Source organism: Diceros bicornis, chromosome 39 (genome assembly GCF_020826845.1).
Source record: "Diceros bicornis minor isolate mBicDic1 chromosome 39, mDicBic1.mat.cur, whole genome shotgun sequence".
In the NCBI taxonomy this organism is placed as follows: domain Eukaryota; kingdom Metazoa; phylum Chordata; class Mammalia; order Perissodactyla; family Rhinocerotidae; genus Diceros; species Diceros bicornis.
Window position 1 is genome coordinate 9523500 of NC_080778.1, and position 27243 is coordinate 9550742.

The window sequence follows — 27243 nt, forward strand, 5'->3', positions numbered from 1 at the left end:
CCAAGTAAATTGACTACCTGCCAGAGGAAAACTCTACACTCTTGAGAGGAAAACAACAAAATCAGGTCACTCAGTAATGTGACATCTACAATGTCTGGCATAAATTTGAAAATTACTAGACATACACAGATCATTTAATGTGATCCATAACCAGGAAAGAAATCAGTCAATACAAACTGACCCAGAAATGATAGAAATGATGGAATTAGCACATAAAACTTTTAAAAGATATTATAATTGTGTTCAAGGATTTAAAGGAAAATTTGAAAATAAAATAAACAAATGGGTAATCTAAAGAGAAAGGAAAACTACAAAAGAGGCCAATGGAAAAGATGAAACTAAAAAACTATATATTTTAAATGAAAAATTCACTGGATGGCCTTACCATTGGGTTAGACATTACAGAAGAAAAGGATAACTTGGAAATAATGCAATAGAAGCTATACGAACTGCAGCACAAAGGAAAAGCAAAATGCTGAAAAAAAAATCAATAGAACTTTAAGGACCACTAGAAAAATATCAGAGGATCTAACATATGTGTAAATCAAGTCCAAGAAGAAGAGGAGAGAGATATTGGGACAGAAAAAATGCTTAAAGCAATGATGGCTGAAAATTTTCCAGATATGAAGAAAATGATAAACTCATAGATTCAAGAATCTCCATGAACCATATGTAGAATTAAAAAAAAAAATGAAGCAGCATGATCTACTTAGGTACATCCTAGTTAAATCATTAAAACCAAAGAGAAAAAGAAAAATCTTATAAGAAGCCACAGAAAAAAGATGCATTTACACAGGAGAACAGTGATAAGAATGACTGATGCCTTCTCATCAGAAACTATGCAAACCAGAAAACAATGGAATGACATTTTTATTCTTTTTTTTTTTTTTGTGAAGAAGATTAGCCCTGAGCTAACATCTGTTGCCAATTCTCCTGTTTTTGCTGAGGATGATTGGCCCTGGGCTAGCATCCGTGCTCATCTTCCTCGACTTTATATGGGATGCTGCCACAGCATGGCTTGACAAGCTGCGCATCTGACCATGCCTGGGATCCAAACCTGCAAACCCCAGGCTGCCACAGGGGAGTGCGTGAACTTAACCACTACACCACCAGGCTGGCCCCTGGAATGACATTTTTAAATGAAAAGAAAAAGTCCTATCAACCTAGAACTCTACATCCAGCAAAAATGTCCTTTGAAAATGAATGTTAAGTAGAAGCATAGTCTTTCATCCTCCCCCCCCACCCCAAAACCTGAATATTTCACCAACAGGCTTATACTTTAAAAAATGTTGAAGAAAGTTATTTACACAGAAGAAAAATAATATCAGATGGAAACTTGAATCTATACTAAGTAACGAAGAACTCTGGAAATGGTAAATATGAATGTAAATGTAAAAGACATATTTATCATTTCTTAATTTCTTAAAAAGATAATTTTGCTTGAAGCAAAATGATAATGATGTATTGTTATTTTAAAATATGTAAAGTAAAACAGTAGCATAAATAATGTAGGGGATCAAGGTAAGTATACTGTTGTAATTTTCTTACATTATCATGATGCTATATGATACTAACACATAGTTGAATGTGATAGATTAAAGAGGGATATTGTAAATCCTAGAGTAACCACTGAAAATTAAAACTCAGAGGAATAGATAATAATAAAAATATTCACTTAATCCAAAAGAAAGAAGGAAAGGAGGAAAAAAAAGTGAAGAAAATATGGTACAAACAGAAAGTAAATAGCATAATAGTAGACTTAAATCCAACTGTATTAATAAGTATATTAAATATAAAAGATTGTATATTTCAATTAAAAGGCAGAGATTGTCAAGCTGAATAAAACCCAAAGCCCAATTATGGTCTCTTTACAATAGATACTCTTTAAATGTGAAGACACAGATAGGTGAAAAATCAAAAGATGGAAAATGACATACCATGAAAACACTAATCAAAAGAAAGCTAGAGTGGTCATTAATAGTAGTCAAAGTAGATTTCAGGACAAGAAATAATACCAGAGATAAAAAGGACATTTTAGAAGTAAAAAAGGTTAACAGTGCTAAATGTTTTGCACCCTAATAACAGAGCATCAGATATATGAAACAAAACCTGACAGAACTAAAGAAGGAAATAGATAAGTCCACAATTATAGTTGGAGATTCTCTCAGTATAGTTATAAATCCTCCCACAGAATTTTTAAATGGTCTGATAGCTATTAAAGAGAAAATATATTTCTTAAATAAAAAAATTTCCCACAGAGAAAACTCCAGGCTCAGCCTTCACTGGTAAATTTTATCAAATATTTAAGGAGGAAATAATACCAATCTTTCACAATCTCTTACAGAAAATAAAGGAGGAAAACTTAACTCAATTTGTGAGGCCTAAAAAATGAGATACAAAAAGTAGACAAAGATATTGCAAGAAACTACAGAACATTATCTGTTGTGAATACAGACAAAAAGAAAACAAAAAATTAGTAAATTGAATCCAGCAATATATAAAAAGTATGTAACATCATGAACAAATGGGGCTTCTCTCCAAGAATGCAAGGTTGGTTTAATATTTGCAAAACAATCAATATAATTCAACATGTCAATAGAATAAAAGTGATAAATCATATGAGTATATCAAAAGTTATGGGAAAAAATTAGACAAAATTCAACACTCATCCATGATAAAGAGTTTCAGCAAACTAGGAATAGATGAGAACTACGTCAACCTGATCAAGGCCATCTACAAAAATCCTCCAGCTAACATCACATTAATGGTAAAAGATTAATGCTTTCTCTATAAGATTAGGAACAAGGAAAAGAAATAAAGGGCCTAAAGTTTGAAAAGGAATAAGTAAATCTTACTTTATTCACAGAAAACTAGATTAATGAATGTAGAGAATCCTAAGTACCAATAAGTGAATTTTGCGAGGTCAAAAGATACGAAAGTATATACAAAGTCAATACCCCAAAATCAATTGTATTTCTATACACCAGCAATGACCAATTGGAAAATAAAAGTTTAAAGATGATAGTATCAAAACCAAAATATTTAGTGGTAAATTTAACAAAGTATTTATAAGAACTGTGTGCTGCAAACTACAAAATATTGCTGAGAAAAATTAACAAGATCTAAAGAAAGATATACTATGTTTATGGATTAAAAGACTCAATAACATTTCTCACCAAATTGATCTTTGGATTCAACCTACATCCAAGTAAAATTCCTGAAGCCATTTGTTTTTGTAAAAAGACACACTATGTATATGGGAAGGACCTAGAATCACCAAAACAATCTACAAAAGAAGAACAAAGTTGGAGGACTTACACATTCTGATTTAAAGACTTATTCTAAAAGTGTAGTAATCAAGACAGTGGTACTGGTGAGAGGTATACAAATTGAAAAAAAGTCCAGAAACAGACTCCAATATATATGTCAATTGATTTTCAATTTAGGTGGAAAAACAATTCAATAGGGAAAGGAAATCTTTTCCAGAATGGTTCTGGAAGAACTGGAGTTCCATATAGGAAAAATCTCCCCAAAACCAAAATACCAAAATCCTGACTCTTACCACCTATCTCGAACTAATTTGAGAAAACTCTTAGACCTAAATGTAAAAGCTAAAACTAAAGCTGAAATATAAAGCTTCTAGAAAAAAACATAAAAGATTTTCACAACCTTGGGGAAGGCAAAAATTTTTTAGAAAGGGCCTAAAAAGAAGTATAAAAGAAAAAAAGGTATAATTTAGACTTTAACAAAATGAAAACTTCTAATCACCAAAAGTCATTGTTAAGAAAATAGATAAGTCACAGATTGGGAGAAAAATACTCTCAATCCAAATATCTAACAAATGGCTTATATCCAGAATATACAAATATTTCTCGCACTCACTAGTAAGAAGACAAACGACCTAATAAAAATGGGTAAAAGACTTCAATATACATTCCACAGGGGAAGATATACAAATGGCCATTAAGTGCCTAAAAAAAATGCTCAATATCTTAGCCATCAAGGAAATAAGAATTATAAACACAGCTAGATACCCCCATTACCACCAATGGCAATGGCTGTTATTAAAAAAACAGACAGTAAGTAGTGCAAAGAATGTGGAACAATTACAGTTCTCATGCATGGTGGGAGGAGTGCAAAATGGTGCAACCCCTTTGGAAATCGGTCTGATGGTTTCTTAAAAAGTTAAATGTGCACCTACCCTACAGACTGCAATTCTATTCCTGAATATTTACCCAAAAGAAATGAAAACATAAGTCCACAAAAAGATCTACCAGAATATTCATAGCAACTTTATTCATAAGATCCCCAAACTGGAAACCGCTTCAATGCCCATCGATAAGAAAATGAATCAATAATTGGTAGTATATTCATACAATGGGATAGGTACTATTTAGCATTAAAAAGGACCAAGCTACCAATACTCTCAAAAGGAATCGATGAAGCCCAAAAACATCATAGGAAAGAAGCCAGACACAGAAAGAATATACACTGGATGAGTCCATTCATATGAGGTTCTAGAAGAGACAAAACTAGTTTATGATGAAAGAAATCCATAATGTCTGCCTCTGGGGGCGGCAGAGATTGGTTGAGCAGGGACCCACGGGAGCTCCCTGGGAGTAGTGGGAATGTATTAAATCATGACAGGAGAGTGGGTTATACAGGGATGTGTGTTAATCAAAATTCACCAAATCACCTTTAAGGTCTGTGCATTTCGCTCTGTCAAGTATACCTCAATTTAAAAAAAAGAGCAGGAGCCTGTTTCAAATGATAAGCCTTTTAGCACATCCAGTTGCTCAGAGACCTGCCTCTCGCTTCCTCAAATTGAGGGCCTGGGCCTGAGACTGTGTCACTTGTCTACAGTATCTACAGATACCGTGTTGGATTCCCATGATACAGAATACATTTCAAATTTTCTCAGATAGCCACAGTTTCTTAAGTCTACATTGTGAAAGGGATTCCAAGGCTAAGAATTATGAGAGCCTGGGGCAGAGCTCTAGGGAGGCCCCTGGGGACCGATGGCCCAGTGTTCCCAGGCTCCTCAACGGCCATGTCTCTTCCTCAGTTGTTTCTGACTCCTGCATAAGCCCTCAGCTCCCTCAGGTCCCCTTGTCTGCCCAGACGTCCCTTCATCTCTTCCGCCTCACTGCTCTTTAGTCTCATCTCCTTCCCTCAATCCCTGAGTGACTGGCCGCAGTGAGTGGGGGTGCGGGGGTGAGAGGGTGGGGGGTGTAATGGTGTGTGTGAAAGCAGTGCAGAATTCCTCCCCATTTTCCCCAGAATGCATCCTTTAGAAACAACATCCTGCCTGGAAGCTAGTTTTCCAGGCCAGCTTCCATAAGTCTTGCAAACGCTGAACCCACTTGACCTACCTAATAGGATATTTAGAGTACTATTATTTTCATTGCAAATGTGCAGCATTTTAGCTACGTTATCAATAAATACACTAAGAGCACTGGCCTGAAAGTGTCATCTTGTATGTGATTTCTTCCTTGGGGAAATACGTTTTGGTTCCAACTTACATATGTATTCCCATGTAGAGAGATAGACAGACATATAGATATATTTGTACGTGCCTAGAAAAAAATCCAAAATATACACTTCAAAATCCATATTGGTTATCCCTGGGGAATATATTTAACATTCCCAGGGAAAGGAGGACATTCCGATACTTTCACACATTTATATATTATCTCAGTTTTTATATGAAGCATTTATTACTTTTGACTTTTTCAATAAAAATTATAATCTATTTTTTAAATTTACCCAGTTGTTTAGAAGTTAAGGGACATCTGTGCTTGTGGCATTCTAACAATAATGGGTACCTTTGGTATCTTTAATGGAAATACTTCCAAGTCCCTTGTTAACACTTGGTTATAACCATTCAGAGGGTGCTGGGGTGCCCCTGAAGATTCTTCCGAAGCTTCTCATGACCTGTATTGTGATGGCATTTGCAGTGGCTTGACAATGAACTACTGCAGGAATCCAGATGCTGATAAAAGCCCTTGGTGCTACACCACTGATCCGAGTGTCAGATGGGAATACTGTAACCTGAGAAGATGCTCAGAAACAGAACAGACTGTTCTCAGACCTCCAACGGATACCCAAGTTCCAAGAGTCCAGGGGCCTTCTGAATCAGGTAAGAAGTCTGTTGCCAGACATCTACACACTTGGGCATCAGGACGAAATGAAATAGAAAATCTTATGGATGCAGAAAGCTTCATTGCTACACGGAACTTGAGGTCTGCCGTCTGGAAAGAAACCTCAGCTTATCATCTAGGGGAGCCAGAGCTGCGACGACTGGCAGCATGTGGGTGGGCAGTCTCTTTAGGACTTGAAAACTAATTGGTTGAAGAGGGATGGACAAAATTTTGAGCCTGGGTGGATTGAGAGGTTGATAATGGTGGCATTGGCTGAAAAGGGACATTCTGGAAAAGCAAGTTCTGCCTCCTCTGTGGAGGAGTAGAAATGATTAGTTTGGTCTGGAATATACAGAATCAGGGGCGCTAGTAGGACAGTCAAGTGATGCTCTTCAACAAACACCTGGAAAAGTGGATATGTAGCTCGAAGTGTTATAGGGCCTGTACATAAGAATGTGGTTGTCCCCTGAGGGGGGAGGCAAAAATAATCACACTCCTCTCTGCTTCCCTGGCCCTTGGAGGGTAGCTCTAAGTACTTAGCACCTGGTCCTGTGGTTGTCAGGCAGCAAAAAAGCGCTCTGTCCCGTGGCAAAGTGAGAAAACAAAGAGGGGGCTAATTCTCCCCCCTTCCCAGCATGAAAACGCAGGGTTCCCATGACTCGTCTGACAACTTTCTGATAAGTCAGAATCCTCCAGACTGTCGTGATTAAAAGGACAACTTTGTCTGAAGTTCAGACCCCTCTCCCTCTCTGAGAAGAGAACGTGGATAACATCACCCACTGTTCCCTCAAACAGGGTGACCTCATCTCTCCTTCCTCTTTCTTGGTGAGACTTTGGACTCTGCGCCCCTTCTGGTATCCCGCCTGGATAAGACTTGAGATGACCTCATGACCTCACATGGTTCTCCCATGTGCCTGCCCCACATTTGGTGCATGGGTAACTCACACATCCTGGGCCTGGCAAAGATCGGGGATGCAGGCTGCTCAGCACAGCCACTCTTCTTGGCAGAGAAGCTAGCTGGCCCAGCTTTTGCTTTTTGAATTTTCCAAGTGGCCATCAGAGTCCTGGTGCACTGGGTTCTCATGTATGACACACATCAAGTTCTCTGAGGGGTCCTGGGAACGCCCCCATTCCCTAGGCTTGAGATGAGGGGCAAGCTTGGGGAAGGGGGCCCTAGTCATCTCTTTGTTACCCCTCTCCTCCCCAGAGGATGGGAACTCAGCACAGCTCTAGCCAAAATAATATTTATTATAAAATCTTTTTCAATCCGTACTCTTTTAATCCCCTCTTGATGAGAGAGAGGTGTTCAAGGATCATCTAACAGTGCTTAGCAGCATCTGCTTCATGTGACTCCTCTCGGGAGCTCTGTCTTACCCCTTGGCTTGTTATAAAATTGCTTATCTTAGTGTCCTGCCCAAATTTTCCATTCTCTCATCTTGGTTTATGGTTATTTCCAAGCCAATCACGTTTCCAGTAACTTGATAAAATAAGCTGTGTTCAGTGAACTCTTCAGCATCCCAGTGCTCTGGAGGATGTGACCACAGAGTGTCACTAGAGAAACCTAACACTGCTGTGCTTGTTCCTTATTGTCCTGGGTCTGTGCAGTAATACGTAACCACTCGTTTTCTTTTCCCTACAGACTGCATGTTTGGGAATGGTAAAGGATACCGGGGCAAGAAGGCAACCACTGTCGCTGGCATCCCGTGCCAGGCATGGGCTGCCCAGGAGCCCCACAAACACAACATTTTCACTCCACAGACAAATCCACAGGCAGGTCTGGAGAAAAACGTAAGCCACTTTGATTTGGACTCTATTTTGCCTTTTGTTGGCCAGTCTTTGCACACAGAATTGGTCCTGTTACAGAAAGTCAGTCTAGACTGATGTTTGGTGTGTGGGTTGGGGAGGGGAAAATACGAGAGATTTCAGGGGACTAAGCCTATGCTATAATTGACGTCAGCGTGTAAAGGACAATTAGCACATTGTCCTCCTATGTGTTATCACTGTCCTCAGGCCTCATATTTCCTGTTGGTGACATTTCCTGTCCACTTATATTATTTCATGCTGTTTACAGTTTCTAGTGTTTGTCCTCTAGGTTCTGGTGATCAGAGTTGACCTTCATGACATTTTAGTCAGATTTTTCTAGAAAAAAATTTCGATGGGCCATTAGAATTCCATGCAGTAGGATTTTGCCCAGTCTCACACACTCGCTGGGATGGTATACTTTGTGGGGTATGGATAGGGAAGGAAAAGGAAGACATGGCCTTTCTATGGCTTGACCCATGGAGGCTGCACAGTTCATGGGAATAAGCATTTCTGAACCAACAGCAAACAGGCGTCACTGGGTAGAAGATTGCTGAAGTGAACCAGGGACAAGACAGGTCAATCATGTCCCACAGTCCTCTACCGCTGGGTCTCTAAGGTCTCCACTGACACAGGCTCCTGGTGGGGAGGCCCTTTTATTTAATCTCTACCTCAAGACCCCTCAGGGTCTTCACCCTCCCTCTAGGGGAGTGGCCTCATGGTTGGAGCTCCTTTTGAATGAGGAGACATGGCCAATGGCAACCTACGAGACAGAGGCTTCATAAGCATCCTAAAAAATAACTTTGTCGCCCAACTCTCCCCAAAAAGGAACACTACCTTTCATCTTCTAAGGACAGCAGTGAAATGTCTGTGCCTCAGGATACTTTCTCCACCCTCTTCTGCCCCAGTGTGCACCATCCCTATAAGCCTGCCTTTTTTTCAGTACTGCCGTAATCCTGATGGTGATGACAATGGTCCCTGGTGCTACACGACGAATCCAAGGAAACTTTTTGACTACTGTGATATCCCTCAGTGTGGTAAGTTTTCTTCTGTGGTAAGTGCTTTCTTTTGTGGAAGGAAACGACTTCTCAAATAAATGCAGCATCACCTCCTTAATATGGATCTGCAAGAGAAGAGTTTGAGCTGAGCACTCCTGGGGAGGCAAGGGCTGCCCTCTCCCCCTGAGCCCTCTCTTCCTCATGAGCCTCTTGAATCTGGCCTACTGGTGGCCACATTTGTTAGGGAACCACCTCCCCCAACACCTTGAATAAAGTAAATGCAAAATCCTCCAAAAGAGCAACTTAACGGAGATCTAATCAGCCTCAGGATGGCTTGGGAGGCAAGGAAAACAAATTTAATGTCACCCAGACAGGAAATTTTCCTTTTCAGCAGCTGAGAAGTAAGAAAGAAAATACAAACAGCAGGAAACAGCTAAGCATGTAATGGTCATTGTAAACCTATAAACTGTCATCCTAAGAATTGAATGAAAAGTAATGCAGATCTTTACTAAGCCCTAACTTTCCTTTATCCTAAGATGACTGTTAATTAGCCATGTGTTAGCCATGTAATTTAGAGAATGCTTATCTGGGTTCTTTCCTCATTTCTCTGAGATGTTTCTAGGCAGCAAGAAGCTCGGATCTGGGAAAGAGGAGTTGATATTAGTTCTAAAAAGTTGGGGATAACAAATCCAGGGCTAGATCAGGAGAATGATGTAAACCACTTTGATTTGGACCCTATTTTACTCTCCGCTGACCTGTCTTTGCAAACAGAATCTGTCCAGGTTACAGAAAATCAGCCTGGACTTCTCCTTTGTGCAGTTTGATTGCATGTGCTTGTGTCTGCCATGTGCAGGGACTAGAGCTGGAGGGGAGAAGCTTCGTCTGCAAAGTCACTGAAGTCCAGCATCAAGATATGGTTTGGAGAGGCAGTTTGGAGTAGTGGTTAAGAGCATGGGAACTATGCTGGGGTTTGCTTTTGGGCCTCCCTTGGGAAGAGCAGGGGGGCGGAAGGAAAGGGTAGAGTGATAGGAAAGATTCTATTTGGCTGCTTTATTGTCCTCTGGATTTAGAGTGAGTTTACAGCTGACTCTTTCTCAAGTGGGTGTTTCCTCTGTTCTACAGAATCTCTCTTGGTGGCCCTCCACCTGAAAGTCCCTGGATGTGGTTAGTGCTTCCCCTCCAACTGGGCACTCTCTGTCCTCAGCTCCACCCCTTCTGGCACACCCCACTGCCTCTTACTGCCTGGATTCTCCACCCTGGACAGGCTGCCTACTTGGGAAAATTGCCTTTAAGTTGTCATATCAGCCCAACATTCCTGCCACAGGCTCCCCAGCTGTGCCTGGGATTCATGCACCTCCGATGCCCAGAGAAGGGGAAGTACAGTAATTTCCCAGGTGCAGCCCTTGGCCACCACCAGATGCTCTAGCCTCCTCAAGTGTGAGTTAGGCCTGGATGTCCTCCTTCCACAGGAAGCAGGAAACAGGTCTCGAGATCAGACTTAGTGGTCAGATGGGAGCTCTTCTTACCAGTTTGGGGTTAACCTCACATGCCCACATCACGGTGAGGTGGGGTGACCTCACAATCTAGGAAAAATCCTCTTCCTAGTCTTTCTTCTTTCTCCAATCTCTGAGAACCTCATTCTTTTACATCCTCAATTTGGGTGAGGATACCAGAATTGTAGACTCTGAAATCTGCATGTGGAGATTTATTTTACACCTCCCCCAGGTGTCTTCCCGGCTGCAGTTGAAACTTCCAGTTTAACATCTTCTTAGGTGCCCGCCCATTAGAATGTAAAGATTGAAAGCAGAGGCCTTCGCTATTTCCTCCTTTTAGTGCTTAGAGCGATGCATGGCATGTACTAGGCACTATAAGTATTTGAATACATATTTGCTGAATGAATAAATAAATGAATTAAATCTCAAATCATGGTTCCTCCAGTATGTCAGGTCAATGCTTAAAAGGTGGCTATCCTATGTAATGGGGATTTTTTTTTTTGTGCTCGTGTGATTTTTGCTAATTTTATTTGGATTTTTTTCAGACTGAGAAATCTCTTTGAGGTATGACTTTGTCTATTTAGGTTATTTGCATTTTTTTCTCTTTTTCTTTAAAGGTTTTATTGCTCATTCCCTGAGAGATTTTGGATTTTCTTTATTTCAGTGGGTAATTTCCTAACAATTATTTTCCTTAAAATTTCCAAACTTTACATTATTTCTAATTTCAAGGAAAACTCATCTTTAAAATGAAAAAGTATGATTGATTAACTTTTTAGGCTACATGTAAACTTCTTTAAGCAACTCACGTGAAAAATGTGCGTAAATATACAGTGTTATTAAAACAAACAGCACCATGCAAATGGCACATAAGTAATAGCATAAATAAAACAATCTGAAATCAGAATAATATTCTATTCAGCCCAATATTCTGTCTCTCAATTTCACCAAAGGATTGTACGATTTTTCTCTTTAATATTAACTTCAAATATTGAAGAATGCCCACCTTAAACATAATTTTTTATTTACTTATATTCATTTATTTTAGATTATATATGTTTGTTGATTGATTTTAATAACTCATTTCAATTCCACCAACACTTTCAGTACAAATAATAAAGAAGTAAAAATAAATAGAAACTTTTAATTTTGTTCTAAATGGTAAAACTAGGGTACCATCATCTCTGTAGTTATTCTTTTCTTAGTATATTTATGCAAATCTACGTAAGGCACAGAAGCAGAAGTTAAGCGCTGTATTAGAGAGTGGGATTTCATTATATTGCATGCTTCCTTTTTTAAAAAAGACTTCTATCTATGGATTCTCAGAACAAGCCATGACAAATGGAAAGTTCTTTGGAAAATTCGGGTTCCAGATTCCCTAGAGGGTAGAATCTCTGGCTGATTAGCACTGAAAGAATTTTCCCTTGCAATATTGTTATAAGAATGACATACTTATATTTCTGACGATCTTAACGGTCTCCAGATAATGGAGAAGCATTTTATGAACACCCTTTGTAGCCCCTGAACTGTTCTAGGCATTAGTCGGTGGTACCAAGGATGGAGCACTAACCTTAATCTCCATGAACCCTGCAGGCTGGGTGGGGAGGGAAAGCAGCCCGGAGGTAAATAGAGAGTGAAGGCAAGTGAATGTAAATTATCCCCAGGGCATTGGGTTGGTCTCCAGAGGCTCCAAGGAAGAGCTGTCCTGAAGCTGGCTGAGAGAAGGCACTATTTCAGTTTAGGATAGTTATCCTTGCTGCATACAATCATATACTCACATGTGTGTACATACATGCACACACAGAGCTTCACATTAAAAAATACCATTAGTGCCTTTCAACGGGGATGGCAACCATGGTTTTCAGCAAACTTTATGTGGTTCAGATGGCGATGATGACGATGATGATGATGATGGTGGGAATGATGACACAGGGCTCAAGTCAGAACAACAATTTGTCTCAGTCAAGGTCCTCTCAGGAAAGCTCTCATTCTAACGCCTAACCCTCTCAATTTACTTAATCACTTCCCCCACGTAACAATAAAAAGCATTCATATTTTCTTGAAAGGAGAGGGTTCTTTGTTGTCTACTACCACTTTTGAAACTTAGAAAAAAATATTCCAAAAGATGCTTAGGATCTTACTATCGAGTTTGGGCTTCGCGATGTCAAAAATTCAGGGCTTTGGCCGTGAGCATTAATGTGTCTTGAGTTGTATGACAGAGTTGCTATCTTTTACTGCTTCAAATGCAACTTTTTCCCACTTTGTGCCACAGTGTCCTCTTCATTTGATTGTGGAAAGCCCAAGGTGGAGCCAAAGAAATGTTCTGGAAGGATTGTAGCTGGATGTGTGTCCATTCCACATTCCTGGCCCTGGCAAATCAGTCTCAGAACAAGGTAATATAACATTTCCAGAAACAATTTATTCCATTCTTCTATGTAAGCCCCACAAAACCTTTCTACATTCACACTAAATCCACACAGCTCAGGTAGCAGTACCTGCCTCTACGTTCTTCTAAGGAGGAAGGAAGAGTATAAAAATAAAAAAATTATATTTTTCTAGGTTCTCTGTTTTGAAAATAGCCAGAATTGGAATCTTTTCTTTGATCTGGGCAGCTATCATCAAAATCTGTAGACGCAGCAATTTATACCAAGTTCCAGTATTGCTGGGAAATTATTGAGGATGCCCGCAGGGTTTATATAGATATCCACTGTCTCTTTGTAAAATGAAGAGAAAGGGATATTTTTAGAAATGTGACACCTTACAGGAGAAAGGACAAAATTATTTATAGTCTATCACAGATAGAGATTCTTTTTTTACACTTTTGTGAATGACTGAATTTAATCAAAGGATTCTCAACCCATTCACAAACACATCTTCTTCAGTGCAGGTAGTTCAAGATCACCGTAATTTACGAGGGATCAGTTCTGATCCTACGGAACTCAGACAGTTTGGATTATTGTCTCAGTGCCATATGCCTTTAACAAGCTCAGTTTTCCTGGGAATCTCATAAAAAGCACACACGTGAAACAGGCTAATCTGTGGTGCTTCTTCGTCTCACTTCTGCACCCATGCACATGCACTCAGCTGCTATCTGCTAGCGAGCCTTCCTTCCACACACTTGCCAGAAGCCACTGATAAACTTGATTCCTGTATATTTCCTTCTGTTGTTGAGTTGGGCTTTCTTTTCTTTGCCTTATCGTTTAGTAACTCTTTGCTATGCAGAGCCTTCACCTTTCATGTATTCCAAATTCCATCTGTCCCAAACTGTGCTGTGGTCTATTTCCTGACTGATTATTGACTTGCCTGCCATCATGCGCTTACTATTTGTGTTCCTTTCATGACGACGGGCTTCGGAGCAGCTCACACCATTTGCGCCTAAGCAGTCCTATAAAGTAAGTGATTTTGGAGCCATCCCCCAAACGGGAACTTTCTCAGGTGAAATTAGCTGATTCCAGAAATTAGCAGAATCACAGCTATTCAGGATCACATTGGCTCCCTGAAGAATGACTCATCACGTCTTGCATAGATCTTGTCAAAAGGAACTGAAAAAGGCCTCAAGGGGATGGTCTTTGGCTGGTCACTTCTATTGGAGTCCAAGTCCAGCAGATCAAAGCCATGGGTGTGGGCTCCATGTTGGAGCCACAGGGCTTTGCTCTCTTGTGGACAGACCATGCCTCAGCCTGCCCCTACCATCTTAAAGAATGGAGTGGATGGGACCTTCTGGAATCCACTACTGAAGCACAATTCCAAGTTTCTACTGTCCTGATGATGGGCTGGTAGCCTTTTCCTTTGGGAACATCAACGTGACCAAAATTGAGTAAACACTTCTTTCTGGCTTTTTGTAGAATAAATCACCAGATTTGAACTAAAATCCTGGCACGTTTTCCTTCTAGATTTGGAACGCACTTCTGTGGAGGTACTTTAATATCCCCAGAGTGGGTGCTGACTGCTGCCCACTGCTTGGAGAGGTATGTTTAGGGGACAACTGACGTGAGGACTTGTCTTAAAGACTTCCTCCCTCCCTCTCTCCTTTCCTTTCTTTCTTCTCTCTTTTCTTTTCCTTTCCTCTCCTTCCCTCCCTTTTCCTTTCCTCCCCTTCTCTGCCCTCCCCTCTCCTCCCCTCCCCTCTCCTCTCCTCTTCTCCATTCTCTCTCCTTCCTTCCTTCTATGGCAGTGCCATAGGGACCAGGAAGTGGATGTGAAGAAGGCTGAGGCAGAATTGCCAAGGCCATTGGATGAGAGAGGAGAGGAGTGTTTCTAGAGAGAAACAAAGAAGACCCAGTTCAGGTGGGTTTGCAGGCCTGGAAATGGCAGGACATGGCCTCAATGGCAGGAATGGCCTCAAATGGCAGGACAGAGCTGTTCACTGCGACAGGCATTGTTCCTCCCAGGCTCCCCTGACGTGGGTGTCTGTCCTTGTGCCGACTTCAGTTTTCATTCTTCCTCTGTGGTCAGGCCAAAAGCAGCCCGAGAACATTCCTTAACAGCCAGGTTCAGGTAAATCGTGAACCTTGTTTTTTGCCACTCAGAGGTCACTGCTTGTGGGTAGCCAAGTGGAGAGAGGAAGCAATGTTTATGGCTCAGAAAGGTACCCAATGAAGGGGCTGCCCCATATTTTGCTTCTAATGTCACCGTCTTTTCTAGGTCCCAGAGGCCTGCAGCGTACAAGGTCATCCTGGGTGCACACAGAGAACAAAATCTTGAAATGGATGTTCAGCAAATAGAAGTGTCCAAGTTGGTCATGGAGCCCTCAAGAGCAGATATCGCCTTGCTGAAGCTAAGCAGGTACTAGGTCACCCGTGGCTTTCACCCTAAGATGAGTGAAAACATTTGGTTATGCCTGAGTTGTGTGGGGGAGGCACCGTCGAGGACATGAAAGGCGCAAGGGCTTTGAGGAAGAGCATTGAACTTCCAGTGAGAAAACCTTGGCTCGGCCCCATTCTGCCCTATACTAGCTGTGGTTGTGAAAAAGGCACCAGGACTCAGTTTCCCCATGTGGAAGAAGAGTGAGCTGCAACATAAAGTACATGGTTACCCCTGAAACTCTCTCACTTAATGTTCACCTATCAGCTTATAGACAAATCATAATCAGAGAATTATTCAATCACTCCAGGTTGACAATCCTCCTCTCAACCTTAATAATATGTTGAGGGGAATCAAATGAGATTATGTATTTCAAAGTACTTAAAGAACCACAATGTAAACACACACACACAATTCACAAATGCAAATTCTTCCTCTTCTTATCTTTGGTTTTATTTTTCCTGTTGAAATGGTGTTTTATTAAGTCTGACAAAATGATAAATTTGCTTATGTCACTTCAAGGTAGCAATATTTGGAGACAGGTCCCAGTGGAGACAGCTATATAAACAAACAGCTATTTTGAGAATAGGCGTGTTTGGGACAGCAGAGCACATTCGCCATGTCTGATGGATTCCAGATGACAGTGGGGTGGTGCTGACAGTGATGAGGATGGGCCAGGCCAGCAAAGGCCAGTGGTCAGAAGTCCGAGGGCAGCTCTGCTGGGTCTGGTCAGAAACACTTGACAAGTTTTCTGGGTCAGTAAACTGAAGGCTGACTTTTGGACACTCTGTAAAGGGAAGAAAGGGCCTTCTTGGCTTAGCCTAAAAAAGTAGCTGATTCTCCTTCTTTCCCTGTGGTCCCCAAGGCCCAACAAGGGGATCTGATAGCTTGAACAAGTAATTTAGTAAATTTGGGGTTCTGGAAGCATTTTCTGTTAGGTTGATACATTTGAGCTTTAGAGTACTCACCCATGTACCCCAAACCCCAAGAGTCTAAGGCATTAGTGTTCCATGAGGGGAACCTACAGGGTGACATCTGTGGGGGTCACTCCATGTGAGAGGCTGGGTCTACTGTGGAGACTCCGAGAGGGTGTGTCTGCTTCCAAGTTGGCAGCCAGGATGATTCTTAATAGCATAGGGCGTTTCTCCTCTCCAATCTGTTTTCCTCTTGAACTTACTAAAATGGAATCAAATCATAAATTCAAAGTTCTGATGTTCAAAATTCCCTGGAACTCTAAGACATGTGAAAGTCCTTTGAAAACAATCCCATTTTGCTTATGCAAGGAGCTTATTTCCAATCCTCTTTCATTTGGTAATTTAGCATCTTATTGGATTCTTACAACCATGGTGTTGTAACATTTATAGATGAGGAATACAAGGACCAGAAAATGGAGCACATTGCTCATGGGCACATGACGCATTTGCTCTTATTAAATAGCCTCATGGTGGTATTTCAGCTAGACATTCCACCCACTGATGGAAACCCTCTTAAACTGATATAAAAGCATGCATTTCCATTAGTGCAAAGAATAGACAGGAAAAGTGAGTTATGCCTACTCCCACCTCTAGTTTCTTGTCCACCACTGATGCCTTTTTAACAAAACGTCCTATTTGTTTAGTCTGTCAAATACTAGAGGCAAATGTGAGGATGAAGAGTTGCTTTCTACATTGCACTGTGTCAGTGAAGCAAGGAAATACTAGCCCAGAGGGTTCTGGGGCTTTGGGGCAGGTGGCATCTTGTTGTGGGTGTCTAACAGTTGCATGGCAGGTGTCTCCTAGCAGGGCAGTCAAATGTCACTTTTGATGTTTTCCTTTCAGCCCTGCCATCATCACCACTAAGGTAATCCCAGCTTGTCTGCCACCTGCAAATTATGTGGTTGCTAACGGGGCAGAATGTTTCGTCACCGGCTGGGGAGAAACCCAAGGTGAGATCAATTCCGGGACTCGCATAATGAATTGGTTTTGACCTACAGCCTACATGAGAAGATGTGCATTTGTACAAATTCCTACCAGTGAGTGAAGTCCACCCCCTTCCTCACTTTGTCTGGGCACCTGCCTGTGTCTCCATAGTCAGTCATCGAGGGACGTGGACGAGGGCAAAGGTAGTGTTTCTTTGAGTCTCTTAGCCCATAAATTCAACGTTAATATTGCGTCCCCAGGTAAGTAGGGTTTTGACGCAAGCCCTTGTGTCAAATTAAGGGTGTTAGATTATTTTTCATGCGAAGTTAGCCAAACATGGTGTAAAATAACAACAAAAATTATAGTTAAATTAGTCTCCCCAAAGACGCCTGATGGATGTGTGGAGAGGCTGTGGGGATGGGACAGACTGACAGCAGGAGGAGAGAAAGAAAGGTCCCAGTTCCAGTAAGTATTTGATGTTGGTTGATGGGGTAAAGGTGAGAGAGGAAATGTTTACGCTGATGCTGTGTCAGCACTTGTACTACATTTTGGGGATCCCATTGTCTCTTTGCAGAATGCCCTGATAATAATTATATCCATCAGACACAGGCCTAGGAAAATTGTAAGAATGTCACAGATCTCTGCCTCATTTTCTTGGAAGTGTTGGGGAGGGCACTGGAATGGGAGTCATGAGCCCTGGAAAAGAGTTCTGGCTCTGCCACTAGCTGGGCAAACTGGACAAGTCACTCTTCCTCTTTGCACCATTTGGCATCTAAGTCCTCCTCCATAAAATCTGTGTTTTACATGTTGGCCTTTTGCATAAGCTTTCATTTGAGGAAAAGTTTTGTGGCTTAAAAAAAAGCACTTAAAACCACTTAAAAAACCACAATGTAAACACACCCACACACAATTCACAAATGCAAATTCTTCCTCTTCTTATCTTTGGTTTTATTTGGTTAAAAACTACTATTCTACATCATTTCAAACTTGTCTTCCTTCTGTCTGCACTTTTCCTACTATTTTTAAAAGCTCACTTCCTGGATTTCCCATGTGCCCCCTTTCTGCCCTTTGGAGTCTGTGAGCATTGAGGAGAAGTAAAGGGAATCTTTGCAAATGAAGCATCACTATGGATGTGTCAGTCTGGTCCAGTGTTTTGCATTTTTAAAAATTTAAACACCACAAACTCCTATGAGTTCCACATTGTTCCCATTTTGCAAATGAGGGATCTGAGGCTCTGAAAAGGTGCAGGGTGGTACCCCAGGAACTGCATGTACAGTGGATGGTCGAGGGGGCAGACAGACCTGAATGGGAAACCTGACTCCCACTTATCAGCTGCAGGTACTTAGAAGAGTCATAAACTCTTTTTGAACCAGTTTCCTCAGCTGGAAAATGGGCTGCAGGGCTGTTGTGGGGGAAACAAAGAGAAAGTATGCATCAAGCACTGAGTATAGCTAAGTCTTGTCAACGCCGGGGGTACAGTTGTTCCTGTACAACTCTCTCTTGCAAGTGGCACAAAATCCAGTGCAAATTGGATTAGATCAAAAAGGGAAATTCTTAGTGAGCTGCAGTCTGCTGGCTCTCATAATGTTCCAGGGCCAAGACCCTCTCTCACCACACGGTGGGCCCATTCCTGGGCACAAAGATGCATCCTTGGCGTTCAGATGCCTGTGATGGCTGCGGCTCTGTGGGGAGGAATAAGGAAGCTGTTTCCTCCAGGTGCCAGCAATAGTCTGCCCAGCTCTGAGAGGTCTGATGGGTCACGTACCTGCCCCTGAACCAGTCACTGGCTGGCTCAGACCTGCGTCACCTGCACCTGAGAACCCCACACAGAATGGACCAAGGGTGGGTCCCTCCACAGGATCATGGGATATAGCGCAAAACTGCTGCTAGGTAGCCAGAAAACCAACAGACGCCCCTACCATTGCTAACTGATTAAAGCGGAGACTTAAAATCATAGGGATCTGGGTGTGAGTTCTGACTCTGCCGTCGTCTTCCACGTAGCATTAGGAGTTATTTAATCTCTCTAAGCCTCAGTTTCATCACCTGTACCACCCTATAAAGTCATTGAGAGGATTAAGATAATGCGTATGAGGTGCTCAGTGCTTTGGAGATGGTATTTCAGCAGCTCCTGTGCTTATTATATGACCACAACCACCATCACCATCATCACCACCACCACAACCATCATCATCATCACCATCATTGCCATCCTCATCATTATAATCATCACCAACACCAACACCATTATCATCATCATCACCAACGTCATCATCACCACCATGACTATTACCATCATCACCATCATCATCATCATCACCACCATCATCCCTACCATCATCACCATCATCATCACCAGTAAACGTCACGTAGTCTGTGTGTAGCTGAGCCCTGATGGAACCGAGGCTTGCCTGACCCCCAAGCCCATTCGCTGTTTCTTCTGTCCCACCCATTACTCACACTTCTCTACCATCCTGCACTGTGCTCCCCCATTTCTCCTGGCCTCACCCGCTTGTCTAGTGAGGAAATGATTCTCAGTGTATTCATTGGACTAGGAGGAGTCACAAAAAATGAATGAGGCCTGTTTACCAATTTTCTATATGTCAGCAATGATATCAGATCAATCGGTGTTCTCAGCCTCTCAGGGGTGTGAGGTCAAAATTCTCCTGCTCCCTCCTTCAGTCTCCAGACTTTCCCTGACTCTGATATTCCAAAGCAAGCTAAGCACTGAGGCCCAGGGCTCTTTCAGGTCAGCCCCTCATTAGCAATCCCTGGACGCTCTTAGGGATCCTGCTTCCCCTCCAGAGGCCTCATCGGGGCTTTGGTCCCTAGACCACCCTCAGCCTCTCGGCCCTCAGAAATGCCATCTCTACTGTGGACACAGGATGGCAGCATCTCTGCACAGACCACATCAACTTCTAGTCAACTAGCAGTGAATTTGTCGCTAGCATCAGGATGTGCCCAGAAAGCAGATGCAAGAGCAAGACACTTGAATAAATTAATTTTCAGCAAAATATTTTGAGATGGCTGCTCCCTCCATGCATCTACTCAATTCATGTAATGCACGCCCTGCCCAACTTTTCTGTCGTCAAGCCCTTCCTCCACAGTGGCTCTGCCCAGCCAGGGCTGGGACAAGCCTCTCCTTTCCAAATGGTGGTCCTCTTCCGTGCTCCTGTCAACTCCAGATTGACTGTAAGTTTTCTGAACTCAAGACAATTATTCAAGTTTATTCAAAGTTTTTGGAGAACAAATAGTACCTCATCTCTTGGCCGTTCCATGCTAGCAAAGCAAAGATTTCTGCAAAACTCTGCTGAAAGCTGGGTTTGCAAAATTGGAAAACTGGTTTATTTGTAAAAACACTGAGACATACCTGGGTGTGTCCATCTGGGAAAACAGCATTTCCTCTGGTGATTTTGCAAGTGTTCCATTTCAATTTGCCAAAGTGAAAGAAGCAGTTTCTCACAAAAGAAGAAATACAACGAGTAAAACAAATACACGGGAGAATGTTTATTCACCCTAATTGGAAAAGAAATGTAAATTAGGAAATGAATTAGGACAATTTCCACCTATTATATTAGCAAATATTTAAAAATATGAAATACTCAGAAGGGTGCAGTGAAGTGATTTTTTTTCTCGTGACATTTTATACTGTCACACTCTTTTAGAAAATAATTCGGCAATGTTATTGGTGTAACCGCTGGCCCTCCAGGACCAGTTCAACTGACCCCCATCTTATCAACAGAGTGATTAAGAATTGTCTCTCAGAAAATTTGTAAAGTCACAAAGCCAGAGCATGTGCACAAGAAGAAACCTTGACCTGAAATGACCGTGGAACCAAAGATTTTCCTCCCCATGGAACCAAAGGACTGGGACACAGCTGGAACTTAAAAGTTGGACTCGGATAAGAAGCGAGGGGTCTGTCATCCTGGAAGATCTGGTGTTAAAATTCCTTCCTCACCTTACCATAAATGTTTAGAACCTTACCATAAATGCTCGAAGCCCACCAATCAAGACCTGTCCCACCAGCGTTTCCACCTGCCAGCCTCTTCTCCTTAACTTCTTACATTTTGCCTCACATCCTAAATCGAGGAGACAGATCTGAGGGCGTATGCCCCCTGTCTCCCTGCAGATCAATCTCGCAGAATACAGCTGCTTTCTTTCCCAAAGGCTAATGCCGAAATTAAATGGCTTGTTTATGCGCATTTGGCAAGAGGACCCAAATTTTATGCAGTAACATTGGGAGCTATGAATATATATATATAATTTCTGGGTACTTAGACTGAGGAAAATATTAAGGAATATGAATAAACTTTATGAACAAAGATGTGGAGCCAAAAAGCATGGCAGTGAAGAATTTGGGCAATGATGTCACAAACTCAGGTTCAAATCTCAGCTCTACCACTTACTTGCTGGGTGATCTTGGGCAAACTACACACCCTCTCTGAGCCTCAGTTTCCTTAACTTTCCTTAACAGGAAAGGCAAAAGTGCCTATTTCATAGGACTATTGTAAGGATTAAATGAGATGCACCATGTAATGAGCTTGTGCCTGAAAAGGTTAATTCTCAGCAAATGATAGTTATTCTTCTTCTTGTTTTATATTGTGGTAAAATATATTTAGCATAAAATTTACTATTTTAAGTCTTTTGAAGAGTACAATTCAATGACATTTAGGACATTCACAATGTTGTGCAACCATCACCACTATTTCCAGAACACTTCCTTCACCACCAAAGGAAACCCCATACCCATTAAGCTGTCACTCCCCATTAAAATATTAATTATGAAAATTGTAGCATTACAAAAAATCCTTATGATATAACATTGTGTGGAAAAAATTAGGGTGCAAAATGTACAATATGATATAAGTAGTAAAAGAAGCATATAAAATGCCTGAAAGAGAATATATAGAAATAGTAGCAGTAGTATTTCTCAATTTCTCTTTACATATTAAAAATTTATTTCTTTGTAGTTTAAAATAAAAGGAAAGAAGAAACAAAAAATAACAACACAAACAAACCCCAAAATACGATAAAGAAACCCAGCTTATTAAACCCAGGTCTTGGGACCATGAAATCTTATATAATGTTTATACTTTCAAAGTCAAAAAGAAAAAAAAAAGGGATTCTAATAGTGTTGGGGACGGACTCCTTGTTTCATCCAACCTCGTAAACGAACAAGGGCTCTATCATTGCTGCTCTGTTGTTCTGGAAGTTTCCTCGTGGACATGTTTTTAGATCCAGTAACCATTTCTTTCATCTTTTTAAACACAGGCACCCCTGGCGATGGCGTCCTCAAGGAAGCGCAGCTGCCTGTGATTGAGAATAAAGTGTGCAACCGCTATGAGTACCTGAGCGGACGGGTCAAATCAACTGAGCTCTGTGCTGGGCATCTGGCTGGAGGTGCTGACAGTTGCCAGGTAAGAAAAGACGAAAGGCATCAAAGCTTATCTTGTGCTGGCCTGTCTTGCTGCCTTACACATTTCAGCCCCAAAATGGCAAATTCGAGAAGGATTTGTCAGCCAAAGGCCACAGTCTCAACATTGCCTAGACACCCTTTAGGCCTGTCCCTGAATGCTGAGTCAGATAATCTACGGTGATTTCTTGGGCCTTGAGTCCCACATTGGTCGTAAGGGAGTGGTTAAGTACCATCACTGCCCCAGCCAACACACCTTCCGGGAGTGTGCTGGTGGATGGGGGTCTGGTGGTGGCCTTCCCAGTAGGGAACAGGGGAGAGATTATAAAACAAAGACCAGCTGCACCTCCTTTACAGTTGTTCTTGGGGTTACCCTGCCTAAGAGAAACCCCAAAGCATAGTATTCACAAGGGATTTTTTTTACCCAGGAAACACTAAAAGCACTAAAAGGTATTGTTTTGTTGAATATACTTTGCTCAATACTGGAGCGTAGCAGATGTTCAAATAGTATGAATAAGTTCCTTTCTGATGGGAGAGGAATGTTCAAATACTGGGAAAACTTAGATTTGAATAATAGAAGGATGACATCCCATAATCAAAGGACAGCAGCTTAATCCTCACCTGGCTTTTCCCCTTCTTTTGTCTAGGGTGACAGTGGAGGGCCTCTGGTCTGCTTTGAGAAGGACAAATACATTTTACAAGGAGTCACTTCTTGGGGTCTTGGCTGTGCACGCCCCAATAAGCCTGGTGTCTATGTTCGTGTTTCAAAGTTTGTTACTTGGATTGAAACAGCAATGAAAAACAATTAATTGGATGGGAGACAGAGTGAAGCATCAACGTATCTAGAAGCTGGAACATGGGTAGGGAATTTAGCATGCTCAGAAATAATTGACGGTAATCAAACTAAGACATTGTACTTAGCTACCATCTACTGCCAAACCTCAACGTTTTTTAGTATTACTGTGGATAAACTTTTCCTGTCCATGGACTGCTGGATTCTGTAATAATAAGGCAACACAGCTGTGACATTTGTTGAAAATAAACTCTGTACTTTGATTGAATTTTTTGATCTTCTTTGTTTCCATGTTCTTTATTTATCCAACCAATTTTCAATAGAGTAACTCTAACAGACTTAAGTGATTTTGCTCTTTCTCATAAGGGGTAGCTGCATAAATGACTAAGAAGCCTGCAAGATCACAGAGAGAGCAGAGAAGTCCTAGTAAGTTACCCATATATTTACCCTGTCAGCGAAAGATGGCTAACTCACATCTTTAATTTCTTTATTTCGGGCAGTGAGATGAATGTTTTCAAAGCTGCAACATGTATAGGGAGTCATGAGAACAAATTCTATTCTTGGGAATGAAATCTGTTACTGACGACTTGACTTTAGCTCAGCACAGGGGACGCTGGGCAGGGTTGCACATTGTGAAGTGAACCGGGCAATGGCAGTGTAATACAAGACCAGTTAAAAGTCTGAATGTTATTCTGGGTCACATTTGAGTCTAGGAATGGTGCCAAGATCCTGTAAAGGAACAACGAACATACATTGAAGGTAGACCACTTAATTTCCATGGTTAATGGGCTGCCTGGGTACGTAGCACGCACTGTCACATGGGAATCGTGTTTTATAAGGATATGTGTTCAAAAGGAGGAGAAAGGAAGAGCTTTGATTTTTCTTGACAATTTAAAATTTTTTATTGTTACCAGAACCAAAATATCACTTCAAAATACAAGTCAAAAGTGATAGTATCTAGGAGCAACAGTCATCTTACAGCAAAGAGAAATGCAAAGAAAGCAAAGATGTAAGTGTGTGTGGATAAAGGGTAAAGCAGCATTCCATTCTCAAAGGGCATGTTTATTTCATTGAAAAATAAACATGTGTATTCAATTCTGATGTGGTTTAAGGATTAAAAACCTTATTTACAATTAGCACACACATCGTACATATTGTCGTGGTCACATAGAATTTTCTTCCTCATTGGCAAGATTTCCCTTTGTTGACCATTTTGCCCATCCACACAAAATAATTCGTTACAAAATTCTGCATGAGATATATACTGAATCTGAAAATATAACAAATATAACATCAGAAAAAGCATATTTGTATTTAAGCTCCACATTTAAAAAATCTCAGTGACAAAAAAAGAAATATCAAATCCCTTATTAGTATCTATAAAGTCACTTATAAAGCTTGTGCTAATTCTTTTAAGCATGGATATAATTGACCACTTTTTAATTAAAATGTAAGCTTCCTCCCCAGACAAGTTAAAAGTGTCAAGATTGAATGAGAACTATCCATGTTTTTCACTCTTGACCGTGGGCACCATCGTAGAACTGAACTCACAAATGTAAGATAAACAACCCTTTATGACTAAAATCCCAAGACCCATGAAATCATAATCCATGGGTTTTGTTCAGTAAAGAACTAAATATGCGGCTCGAGGTGTCCACTAAAGGAAGACCAAAACTATTCTGCATCTTCTCAGGACCAAACCTGATTTTATAAATAATAAAGCCAACTCCTCAAACTGTACAGCAGATTTGTTCTTATTTATGGAACGAGGTCTGAACATGCCTGCAACCCTAGATGCTACAGTGGCTTACAAAGTTCAAGGTGAGAGGAGAACGCAAAGAACCATGTGGCCCAAGGTCCTTAGATTCAGTCTCTTCATTAACAAGATTCCCAAATCTTCATCCTCCCTGGCTTCTTCAGAACACCCAGTTCAGAGCCTTAGTTCCTTGAACAGATTTGCTGAACCCATTTCTGTACGCTTTTCCCAGATCCTTGATTTGCCTGTCCTGCATTCTTGATGGAGCTGTCATGAGTATCGGATGGGGGCTTCTCTTGTCCCTCTGTAACCGAACGGGTCAGAGACACGCTCCAATGTAAGAAATAACCTCAGGAGGAGCTGTGCACACCACAGGCTCTTTGCTAAACCAGCCACATACTATGTGTTCCCAGAAACTTCGATAGCACTATAAATCTGAATTCATCCATTATATAAAAATACTCTGGAGAATTTGAATGTCTGTAGAGTATTAAAAACACCTGGAGTTGCACAGCTCAATGCAGCGGAAACAGGACACACATGTCTCTGCAAGGCACGTCGGTTCCTTGGGGGGTTCAACCTGCTGAATAGTGCCTTCCTTTCATCTTTGGGAGGGGGCCTCATGGTGAGAGCTGGAAACTTGGGTTTTCTTTTTCCTGCCACATTTATAGGAATGTGGACTAACAAAACAAAGGAGAAAAGAGAAAGTCTTTAGGAAAGATTATACAACTAGTTAGAAGAAAGTCTTCATGTTACTACTCAATATCATAGTTGGTTTTGATCAGAAATACCCATGTATAACTTCTCATAAAAACCCAACTCAACGGTAACAAAAAGAACTGTCTCCAGGCTCATTTTTTACCTGCTTTCAGACCCTCGGCAGGAGTTAATTAGCATTACAGCATATAAGTCCTTTATGAATTTCTACTGAGTAACAGATGGTTTGGAAATGAAAAGAAAGCAGAAACGATACAATGATTCAGTACAGTTTTAGAAGGGAAAATGTAACAGGTTTCAGTAATTTGGGGCTAAGTAGTTTTTTCCCAGAATAAATGACTATGGAAGGCAATTAACGTGCTCAACTTGTAGAACTATAAGTCATCCTTTCACTAGATTTTTTTTCAAGGGTAGGGATTAGGCATAATTAATTAATTTACCCAACTTTTTATTAAGAAAAGTGACAAACATAGAAAAAATTAGAAAGAATTTGTGTACCTTGAATTTTTGTTGGTATAATTCTTTATGTATATATATTGGTTGGATATTAATTTTTCCTGCACACCATTTAGATGCCCCTCTCCCCTCCAAAACTCCATCTCTCCCAATTGGTTAACTCCAATTTTAATACAACTGAATTGCTAGAAGAGTCCTGATCTCAAATCACTCCTTCTTCCTCAATTTTTTCCTGATGAGTTTGAAAATCTGAGCCCCGACTGCTTTGGGGATCAAGAATGAGTGTATCGCTCTGTTTAAACAGGCAGCACTAAATGGACTAGAACTCAAAAGAAGACTGCAGCTCTTCTTGTTGGAATACCGGCACAGAGTGTGTTCATCAGCTAGGGCAGCAAAAGCAATGGAAGAGGAGGCTGCACCACTGAGCGTATTGAAGTTCCAATGACGTATCCACAGCCTTGTGCCACCAACAGTCGACACTGCACTCCTTACTTTTGACCCCATAATCCTGGCCAGGATACTCTCCGGGGTATCCCAGCCCTGAAACAGATCCTTTAGGGCACATCAGCCTATGAGAAGTTACCCTTAAAGTCTGGATATCTTATTTGATGACGACCCTATTTCCTTTCTCACCATTTTCCTCTGCTTTATTTAACTTTCTTGAATATTCTCCTTTCTCCTGGTCTTCCAGCACTGCTGCGATTGGAGTGACAGGACTGGACACCCTCCACCCTGATCTGGCCCCTATAACCTGATACAAACCAAGCAATTGTCTGTGATGACACAATTAGCAAAATGTTTCTCTTTCCTGGATGAAGCAAGACCTTACCATGGTCTTACCTTCATCCATAATGCTCAAGAGGACTTCACAAAGTTTTAATACCTTTCATACATTGGTTTCATTAGCTTAATTTTGGTTTAGCAAATAGCAGTGTCTTAAAGAGAATTTTCCACCTCACTCCAAACTTCAGGGTGTTCTAGG

The 27243-nt window shown here is 41.2% G+C and overlaps 2 protein-coding genes across 2 annotated transcripts in view; one reads left to right on the forward strand and one right to left on the reverse strand.

Moving 5' to 3' along the window:
• LOC131399651 (plasminogen-like) overlaps window positions 1-23593 on the forward strand; it is a 46170-nt gene extending 22577 nt beyond the window's left edge. Inside the window, exons 11-19 of the mRNA XM_058534043.1 lie at window positions 5958-6139; window positions 7780-7928; window positions 8884-8977; window positions 12701-12821; window positions 14322-14396; window positions 15073-15213; window positions 17049-17155; window positions 22398-22543; window positions 23187-23593. Of these exons, the coding sequence (XP_058390026.1) occupies window positions 5958-6139; window positions 7780-7928; window positions 8884-8977; window positions 12701-12821; window positions 14322-14396; window positions 15073-15213; window positions 17049-17155; window positions 22398-22543; window positions 23187-23348 (1177 nt within the window). The 3' untranslated portion in view covers window positions 23349-23593. The remainder of the gene's footprint in view (window positions 1-5957; window positions 6140-7779; window positions 7929-8883; window positions 8978-12700; window positions 12822-14321; window positions 14397-15072; window positions 15214-17048; window positions 17156-22397; window positions 22544-23186) is intronic.
• Window positions 23594-24186: 593 nt separating this feature from the next.
• SLC22A3 (solute carrier family 22 member 3) overlaps window positions 24187-27243 on the reverse strand; it is a 95126-nt gene continuing 92069 nt past the window's right edge. Inside the window, exon 11 of the mRNA XM_058534044.1 lies at window positions 24187-25768. Coding sequence (XP_058390027.1) covers window positions 25690-25768 — 79 coding nt within the window. The 3' untranslated portion in view covers window positions 24187-25689. The remainder of the gene's footprint in view (window positions 25769-27243) is intronic.